The sequence below is a fragment of the Hemibagrus wyckioides genome, linkage group LG10 (genome assembly GCF_019097595.1).
Source record: "Hemibagrus wyckioides isolate EC202008001 linkage group LG10, SWU_Hwy_1.0, whole genome shotgun sequence".
NCBI lineage: Eukaryota > Metazoa > Chordata > Actinopteri > Siluriformes > Bagridae > Hemibagrus > Hemibagrus wyckioides.
In genome coordinates, this window is record NC_080719.1 from 11,548,513 (window position 1) to 11,559,088 (window position 10,576).

The window sequence follows — 10,576 nt, forward strand, 5'->3', positions numbered from 1 at the left end:
GTGTGGAAGAAGCTACATGTTAGGTGGAAGAAGCCTCAGATTTGGTGGAAGAACCCCCAGGCTGTGTGGAGGAAGCTGCAGATTTGGTGGAAGAAGCTCCATGTCAGGTGGAAGAAACTCCAGATTAGGTGGAAGAAGCTCCAGGCTGTGTGGAAGAAGCTCCAGGCTGTGTGGAAGAAGCTACATGTTAGGTGGAAGAAGCTGCAGATTTGGTGGAAGAAGCCCCAGGCTGTGTGGAGGAAGCTGCAGATTTGGTGGAAGAAGCTCCATGTCAGGTGGAAGAAGCTACAGATTTGGTGGAAGAAGCTCCAGGCTGTGTGGAAGAAGCTGCAGATTTGGTGGAAGAAGCTACATGTTAGGTAGAAGAAGTTGCAGATTTGGTGGAAGAAGCTCCAGGCTGTGTGGAAGAAGCTGCAGATTTGGTGGAAGAAGCTCCATGTCAGGTGGAAGAAGCTACAGATTTGGTGGAAGAAGCTCCAGGCTGTGTGGAAGAAGCTGCAGATTTGGTGGAAGAAGCTCCATGTCAGGTGGAAGAAACTCCAGATTTGGTGGAAGAAGCTACATGTTAGGTAGAAGAAGTTGCAGATTAGGTGGAAGAAGCTCCAGGCTGTGTGGAAGAAGCTGCAGATTTGGTGGAAGAAGCTCCAGGCTGTGTGGAAGAAGCTACATGTTAGGTGGAAGAAGTTGCAGATTTGGTGGAAGAAGCTCCAGGCTGTGTGGAAGAAGCTGCAGATTTGGTGGAAGAAGCTCCAGGCTGTGTGGAAGAAGCTACATGTTAGGTGGAAGAAGCCTCAGATTTGGTGGAAGAACCCCCAGGCTGTGTGGAGGAAGCTGCAGATTTGGTGGAAGAAGCTCCATGTCAGGTGGAAGAAACTCCAGATTAGGTGGAAGAAGCTCCAGGCTGTGTGGAAGAAGCTCCAGGCTGTGTGGAAGAAGCTGCAGATTTGGTGGAAGAAGCTACATGTTAGGTGGAAGAAGCTACATGTTAGGTAGAAGAAGCTGCAGATTTGGTGGAAGAAGCTCCAGGCTGTGTGGAAGAAGCTACATGTTAGGTGGAAGAAGCTGCAGATTTGGTGGAAGAAGCTCCAGGCTGTGTGGAAGAAGCTACATGTTAGGTGGAAGAAGCCTCAGATTTGGTGGAAGAACCCCCAGGCTGTGTGGAGGAAGCTGCAGATTTGGTGGAAGAAGCTCCATGTCAGGTGGAAGAAACTCCAGATTAGGTGGAAGAAGCTCCAGGCTGTGTGGAAGAAGCTCCAGGCTGTGTGGAAGAAGCTACATGTTAGGTGGAAGAAGCTGCAGATTTGGTGGAAGAAGCCCCAGGCTGTGTGGAGGAAGCTGCAGATTTGGTGGAAGAAGCTCCATGTCAGGTGGAAGAAGCTACAGATTTGGTGGAAGAAGCTCCAGGCTGTGTGGAAGAAGCTGCAGATTTGGTGGAAGAAGCTACATGTTAGGTAGAAGAAGTTGCAGATTTGGTGGAAGAAGCTCCAGGCTGTGTGGAAGAAGCTGCAGATTTGGTGGAAGAAGCTCCATGTCAGGTGGAAGAAGCTACAGATTTGGTGGAAGAAGCTCCAGGCTGTGTGGAAGAAGCTGCAGATTTGGTGGAAGAAGCTCCATGTCAGGTGGAAGAAACTCCAGATTTGGTGGAAGAAGCTACATGTTAGGTAGAAGAAGTTGCAGATTAGGTGGAAGAAGCTCCAGGCTGTGTGGAAGAAGCTGCAGATTTGGTGGAAGAAGCTCCAGGCTGTGTGGAAGAAGCTACATGTTAGGTGGAAGAAGCTGCAGATTTGGTGGAAGAAGCTCCAGGCTGTGTGGAAGAACCTGCAGATTTGGTGGAAGAAGCTACATGTTAGGTGGAAGAAGCTACATGTTAGGTGGAAGAAGCTACATGTTAGGTGGAAGAAGCTGCAGATTTGGTGGAAGAAGCTCCAGGCTGTGTGGAAGAAGCTACAGATTTTTGTGGAAGAAGCTCCATTCAGGTGAAAGAAGCTACAGATTTGGTGGAAGAAGCTCCATTTCAGGTGAAAGAAGCTATAGATTTGGTGGAAGAAGCCCCAGGCTGTGTGGAAGAAGCTGCAGATTTGGTGGAAGAAGCTCCATTTCAGGTGAAAGAAGCTACAGATTTGGTGGAAGAAGCTCCATGTCAGGTGGAAGAAACTCCAGATTTGGTGGAAGAAGCTCCATGTCAAGTGGAAGAAACTACGTTAGGTAGAAGAAGCTGCAGATTTGGTGGAAGAAGCTCCAGGCTGTGTGGAAGAAGCTGCAGATTTGGTGGAAGAAGCTCCATGCCAGGTGGAAGAAGCTACAGGTTAGGTGGAAGAAGCTACAGGTTAGGTGGAAGAAGCTGCATGTCAGGTGGAAGAAGCTACAGGTTAGGTGGAAGAAGCTGTATGTCAGGTGGAAGCTCCAGGCTGGGCAGAGTTCCAGGATGTGTAAAAGAAAACCCCAATATGCTGAGCAAAAGAAGCACCGGGTGTTAGAATTTTCAGGTTCACTAAGAGAAGCTTGCTCACTGGGGATGATTTTGTCTAAAATCTAGGATTTTTTTTCACTATGTTTTTTGATTCTTATGTTCTGTAAAGCTGCTTTGAGACAATGTTCATTGTTAAAAGTGCTATACAAATAAAATTGAGTCGCAGAACTCACAGATTGAATAGCAAACTCTACAAAATTTAATGAAATGAACAGAGAGTATTTATACAGAAGAAAGGTATAATCTTCATTATTATCTCTAGGTTAACAAAAGATGTCAGCCGAGACAGACATGATGGTTGATGTGCTCACTGGCAGTTTTGTGAGTTTACTACGAAAAGGCCTATCTAAGATATGGAAGGCGGAACTGTCACTGAGTGTCCGTGTTCGGCACATGTTCTCAAAACAGAACAGAAAGAATTTCTAGGACAAAACAAAGGATATCACGGTAATAAGATGAGGTTCCAAACACACATTCAGCCAGGACAGAGCATGCCGAGATATGGAATATATCACCGGATTATGCAGATGAATCCCTATGCATGGTAACAGAAGAAGAAGCCCCAGCATGCGTTGAAGAAGCTGCAGATTTGGTGGAAGAAGCTCCATGTCAGGTGGAAGAACCTCCATGTCATGTGGAAGAAGCTCCAGGCCTGAGAGAAGAAGAAACCCCAAGTTAGGTATAAGAAACACCAGTGTAAGAAGCATAAAGACATAAAAGGAAGAAGCTCCAGGATGCGTGGAAGAAAACGCCTGGCAAGGAAGAAGCACTAGGCTGTGCAAAAGAAGCACGGGATTACACAGAGGAAGCCCCAGCATGTGTGGAAGAAGCTGCAGAAGCCACAAACTAGGCAAAAGAAGCCCCAGCATGGGTGGAAGAAGCTCAAGCTGGGCAAATAACAGCAGGGCTAGATAGTGCCATAAACTGGTCAGAAGAAGACCAATCTTCTGACAAAAACGTGATGAACCAGAATAGTCATCTTTTCTTTAAAAAACTGTAACCACTTTCACCACCAGGTGACAGCATTACAGCACAGATCTACTGTGTGTGTGTGTGTGTGTGAACCTGAGCCTCAGTAGGATGATGTGATGTTTTGGGTGAAGTAGAATGACACTTTATATTATAATGTAAACTGTGTGTATGTGTATGTGCAGCTCATGCCCTGTCAGTTAATAGTATTTATGTTTAAAAAATGCAATTTAATCAAATTAATTTAAAATAGATTTTGAGGAACTGTCCGTTGTTATTCAGATTTTCTTTGAGGTTTGCCGCAGTATCGTCAAAATCAGATGGTTGGAAAATTATAACTCCTTTATATACCATGGCAAAAAACATCCCAAGTTGGATGAACGATGCTCCAGGCTGTGTGGCAGTAGCTCCAACCTGAATGATAGAAGCCCCAGGGTGGACGAAAGAAGTCGCAGATAGGGCAGGCTTCTTCCTTAGTGATAATATCTTCAATAAACTTGATATCTAACCAGTGTTAGTGAAACATTTGTCTGTATGTATGATGACCATATTCGATTACCAGTTAGATTTAGATGAATTTACATATCTTCTGATTTTTTTTGTTGTTGTTTTTGAAAGAGAACTGTTTATTCTTTAATCATTTGTGGTATAGGGCCAATTCCACAGCTAGACAAAAAATTAAGATAAAAATGGAATTGAATCTTTACGTGACACATCTGATCTGAATTGGTCTATGGTATTAATCAGGGATGTTACTGAGCATGTTATATACCTCTGTTATGTTTCCTCAGTTCACAAATACGCCATGAAAAGCTCATGTACATGTTCATGCATTTACGCTACTAGACTCATTTTTTATATAATTGTTAGCAAGCCAAATGTAATAAACAATAAACCACATTAGCAACCTACGCTAATTAGCTTGCATAGGGTATGGCTGCAGAATTGCAGTCTGCTTTGCGTTAATCGTTAATCAACACAAAGCATTTCCTGTTGGTTTGTGCATCTTTTTTTTTTTTTACAGCACTAAAAAAGACTTCTGGGAGTAATAGTGCAACCTTTTAACACTTTACATCTACACTATAATGCCTGGAATTGTAGTAGAACTACAAGGTTAATGCTGCTAACAAATAAGGTAAGTTTTTTATCTACCAGTTTTGCAAAATTGCCAAATTATCAATTTAATAAAGATATTTAAAACATGCAATCACAAATCCCTTGCACATGAAAAGCCACACGAACCCCACATGAAATGTACATGTTTTTAGACACATATAACTTTTCCAGTGCTGCATTTATTATAAAATCTTTTTCTTTTTTTGCATGTTCAGAAATTACAGAACCACAATTGAAAAATATCCTCATGTCACATGTTAACCGTATGCGATCTTTCCCTAAGCAATGACAGGAAATGAAGTGTGCAGTTTACATGAATGAAATTCATATACTACTTCCAAAGTCCCTGAATTAGACCTCTTTGTTCTAGTATAAATGAAAATTAATTTGACATCATTGATTGTAGAAGCTACATAATAAAGACAGATTATCTTTAAAATGCTCAGCTATCGACTGGTCCGTAGAGTTAAAGCATTAGACGCTAACATCAGCAGTTAACTAATTCATTATCCAAAACACTTTAAACATCATCCATCACATGGACAGGATGAACACTGAAAAAAGAGTCACTGCTGAGCACAGAACGAATGCTGCATCCAACTTAGCTCAGAATTACGTCATTTTCAACAAAATGGAAAAAAAAATTTTGCCTGCCTCTATGAACTGTGTTTATTGATCTAAGGTAAATACAATTATTAACATTTCAGTACCAGTAACAGATATTTTATTTACTACTGACGGAGTGTGCAGCCATGTTGACATGCCATCACAGGGTTGAGGAGACCTCTCCAGTAGGAATTCCTAAGTAAAGGGGCGCTTTCTTTGTTCTTTCTTAGTGAAGGTCAAACAATTGAGTCACACTCTTAATCAAATGCAGCATTATTTTTTATACAAGTCTGGATAAAATGAAATGAAACCATGATCATGAGGTTAAAGGCAGAACTAAGACAAATCTGAGAATATGGATGTTGAACATGGTTAGAATTGTGTGGGTTTTTTTCAGACACCGGAAATTACATTAATAGATGTTTATACAGTCTGGATTATGGTGCTACCTACATGATGTTTTACATTTTTTCCTCTTTTACATTACTTTTCCCGTTTAAAATGTCTTTGAAATCTGCCAGTATAGCTGATAAGCATACCTCTGCATGTTTGTGATTGTACTTAACATCACCTGCTTGCTCACATCACTGCAGTTTGATTTTCAACTAATTCACCTGGCTTTTAACTCTTACCACTTTCTAAACAGCATTTCCCTGAATGTTTTATGATTATTATACCACAGCAATTTGGCAACAATTTATTAAAGAATGGCACTTTATATTTCTATCAGTTTTTAGTTGTATAACATCACTGAAGCAATTCTGTTTTTGTTCTCACGTACAGTATAGCAGCTAGAAACAATCTCTCTCTCACCAGGCTGCACTTTTCACCTCTCTCTTGCAGTTAATAAGACAGAAAAAAAGCAGCTTGTCATGTTACAGCGAAACCACAAAGCAAACTCTTCTCTCCTAAAGATTTTTGGAAAACCTAAACTGCTATTAAGCACTATATGAATAAATGTTAAATAAGTGTTTCCTTACCGAACGTTTCACCATATCAACCAGTACACTTGGTTTTTCAAACCATTTATGTGGAGCGATCCACCATACAAGTCCCTGTGAAACAAGATGTTACTATAAGAGATGCTGGGGTTTGTTATGGAAGATGAATCAACACCTTCTGACCAATCAGAATCCAGAATTCAACAACGCTGTGGTATAACGTAAACTAACTGAGAGCGAGTGTGAAAGCACCCTAGAACTTTGCACCAGAACTCTAATGTACTTTCTAGAATGCCAGTAATCTGCTCTTCCTGCTCCTGAGGTTTTTCAGTGGTTAGCCTCTTGTGGTGAACCCTCTGAGGTCATGCTGGTGTTTTCTTCTCTTTATGGTCGCCTTTGGCCCAGCTGGAGAGACTCTACATCCTGGATAGCATTTTTAATTCGTTCTGCAGATGGAATAATGGGGCTACCAGGTATAACAAGGCTAGGCAAGCTGAATTTAGCTTGAGTCTGTCAAAAACGTTCTGACTATAAATGGCACCGGATCCTGTTCTCATATACTGTAGGTTCTGGATGATGCGTTATTGCTACTAAGAGTCAACGTGTTCAGAAAACAAAATGGGACAAGCCTACAAATTCTGTGAAATGTAGAAAAAAATGCATCTTCCCCAGCACTTATCTAACTATAATTAGCTAGGTAGCCTAGCTAATCGCCATAATGAGGTTAAAAATAATCACAAATAACATCACCATGTTAAAACGCTTGGGTCAAGTCTAATACATTTGTGTGATTAGGCTATGGATACAAGCTTTGTGTTTTTGGTCTTATTTTTTAAAAAAAATGGCCGGAGAGGAAACAGCTGTTTATAGCTGCTATAACCTAAGTGAGAATATTAAAAACTTTAAATGTTAAAATCATTATTTAATTATTAAAAAATGCAATTTTTGTCAAATTACTCTGCCTAGAGAGTTAAAAACCTTTCAGGACATTCTGTTATAGAATAGATTCTGTTATAAAATGATCAACGTAAGGGTGGAAACATTAACGTCACTACTATTTAATCAGTAATAGCTTTAGAAGTATTTTAATCTTTAAGTGTTTATGGTCAGGGTTACTTATTTCTGCATTTTGTTTCAAATCGTTCCTCCAATTTGACAATTCTACTTTCCCTTAAAACATTTACACATGAGCTTTTTAGTAAGTCATTCAATCATTTAGGGACTTCAGATTTTATCCTCTCTATATAGATGTAAAGTCCTCACAAAAGAAGTAATATAATGTGGTGAAAACATCTGTACACAAATTGTAGCTTCTGTACAATGTTTTTTTTTCCCCCTGACTCTAAAGTATATAATAAAATAGAATAGAATATAAAAGAATATTAAAAAAATATATAAATATGATGTAAATCTTTCAGGCGAATGAGTTATGCATGATTTTTTAATCATTTTTAAATCATGTACAACTATTCAAGACAAAACAAAAGTTACAAACAGAATTGGCCTGCAGTTTGCATTCATTTGAAAATGTTACATAAATAAAATTCATTTATAAATATCTCTTTTTTATAAACATATAAATAGTTTTTTTTTAAAACATAAATACATTTTATGCAGGAATGAAGTACATGAATGTACAGCAGCAGCGACAATATACAGCTTCGCGCATTTTTTTTACACAGTCGTCCACCATCTTGTGATGTCACTGATGATGCGTGGATATTTTTCTTTTTTTCTTTTTTTTACATTTTTGATGATTACATTTGTTTCCCATAGCGCTCGATCTTGGGAGATTTCCGTACCGACAATCTGGCTCTTTTTGTTGTTTTCCCGAATCATTTTTTAAGGCTTTTCCTCAAAAGGAGAAAGTCAACATTGTCCGAAACCTCTCATCATCCTGCCGATACTCTGAAAAAAAAAAAAAAGAAAGAAAGAAAGACATGAATGATTATTGTTAAGGCATGTAAATATTGCCTCATGCATGCTGTCAGTCACATTTTGCTTGCATGATGTGTCTTGTGTAAGTCTTTATACAAATCTGTGTTTAAACATGTAGCAAGCATTTTAAAAGAAATGCAATGATGTAATAATTGTCCACCTTCTACTGTTTCAGTTCTGGGTTTATGTGAGTAAGTCCTGTGAGTATTTCCTGCTTGCTATGCGTATTACAGATGAGTGAAAAAGTCTTAGCAGAGCTTTCAACATTTAATTTTTAGCCCGTTTCGTTTACGTCAGTCTGTCAACTTTAAACTTTGGACTTTAAAGCTGTGAAACATTTCTAGACAGCATTATACATACATACATACATACATACATACATACATACATACATATGTATAATGCTGTCTAGAAATATCAGTTTATTTGGCATCATGGACATTTAGAACTTTTAGATTCACAACTGTATAAAGGTATAGGAATTCTAATAAATGTGTACACTTAACAAAGACCTAATGAAGAAATGATTAATATAAAGACTCATATAAACATATAATAATAAACATGGAAAATGTTTTCTGTATTAAAAAGAAATAAAAGAAAAAAACTTTTCTTTAACTGTTAAATTGTGCCTAAAAGTTAAACATATTCTAAACTATTGTAAATAAGGATTTAACTCAGAATGTTTCATGAGACTGATCTAAAAACAATGTAGACAGAATCCCAACGTACCAGGAGAGGTTATTTGTGGACGGGTAATACGACGGTTGGCAGCCCATGCCGCTGATGGTGCCTATTCTGTCCATCTTGTGTCCGAAGCAGCCGCTCCTGGTGGTGCTTCCTCCTTTCTTTGTACCAGCTTTGTGCTTCCGTGCACCATTCTGGTCATTTACAAAGCGTGCCCACATGCCCTTGGCGCGAGTGTCCGTGCGGAGTTCCCTCAGAAGCCGCATCCTGCGTTCACCTGAAGCCAGAAAATCTGCCAACTCTTCTCCAAGCAGAGCCTCCAGAGCCTGAAATACATGAACACACACACACACATGCACCAAGGGGTTTTTAATTACAGGGTACAGGTCCCAATAATGCTGCAGCAGGCAATGATGAGGCTACAGATGATTTTAAATCAAAACTGAAAACTGCAGCCTTCTCTAACAGAGTGTTATATATATGTAAAAGTTTAAGAAGAAACTGAATGACTGCAACACCACAGTGTTCACTGCACTCAGAATTGAATAGAAGAATAAATTCTACACTAAGGATTAAAAAAAGTGCTGACTGGGATTAAATGTTTTGAGCATTGCCGGCACAGATCCAGAGCATCTCTCAGCATCACAGGTTCTTCTTTGAATTTGTCGCTTCACAGAATATTACATGAAGTAATTATTACAGAATTAAACCTAATGGTTTTTTGCAAAGGAGTTCGAATGCAATACTGCAAAAAACTGCAGGATTTTTGTTGTGCATCTAAACAAATTGAAGGAGTTTCAGTTTGGAAAAGAAACATAAAAAACCTTGCTCTGGAATAATTTATCGCTCTTTGGATGTGAGCAAATTGTCAGGATAATGAAACACCCGCCGTGTCCCTTCTTTATTTTCCACTTTTTTCCACTAACCTGAACTTTTCCCTAAAAACAAAAACAGATCCCAAACCCAAAGTCTCACCTTATGCTGGCTCGGTGTTGTGGGTCTCGCCTCTGTTCTGACCAACACAAGACTCATGATTAGTCCACAAGCCACCAGCTGCACGACATTCATCCTGACTTAATGAAGGAGCGACTCTCTGGTTTAAAAAAAAGGAACGCAAGAAAAGGTCTCTCTCTTTCTCTCTTTTCCTCAAAGAGCTCCAGCTCTACTCTAAACCCCTGTGCTGCTCTCCTCACAGTTTTATAGTCTAATGAGGGTGATGTCATTGCAACCTGCGTAATGCTCTCCCTCTCCTCCCTCCCTGCTTCCTTCCCTACATCTTTCCCTCCCTCTCCTATTCCTTCCTCAACACCATCATATCAATCACTCCCGCTGACTAGTTTCCTTTTCTTTGACTGATCAAAGGCTGAGTCTTGAGACGTAACACGAATCTAGTGTTTCAATAAAGTGAGTTGGGAAAAAGAAAAAAAACAATCCTGGATTTCTGAACTCCTGAAACATTTACTAAAATCATTTCAACTCAGGTCTCTAGTAGCATTTAGTGGTTAAAAAATACTGCTGCAGAATATTTCATATACAGTTTTAGACATTAGGTGGAAAATGTTTAATCCTGAAACATTGTTTTTTGTGATTTCCTTCACATCCATTACTTAATACATTTTTTTTTTAAAAATAAAATACATTTCTTATATATTAAAAAAGGATCAGGATATCTTTTTATTTTTGTATTTGCATAATTTTAATTCAAGTTAAACTCTACTTTATGGCTTTCCTATTTTGTTCACCAAAATGTGATTGAAAAGGGGTAATCATTAAATAATAATATTTTTTAATATTTTGTTGATTGTAAGCTAGGAATAACCCGAAAGAATAATTAAATCATTTTTATTTA

At 39.0% G+C, this 10,576-nt stretch overlaps 1 protein-coding gene across 1 annotated transcript; it reads right to left on the reverse strand.

Annotated features, from left to right (window-relative positions):
- Nucleotides 1-7,583: 7,583 nt before the first annotated feature.
- nppc (natriuretic peptide C) lies at nt 7,584-9,901 on the reverse strand. Its single transcript, XM_058400430.1, has 3 exons — nt 9,703-9,901; nt 8,773-9,053; nt 7,584-8,010 (listed from the first exon to the last, which is right to left on the reverse strand). Coding segments are annotated over exons 1-3 (375 nt in total). The 5' UTR covers nt 9,796-9,901; the 3' UTR covers nt 7,584-8,009.
- Between the last annotated feature and the right edge of the window lie 675 nt (nt 9,902-10,576).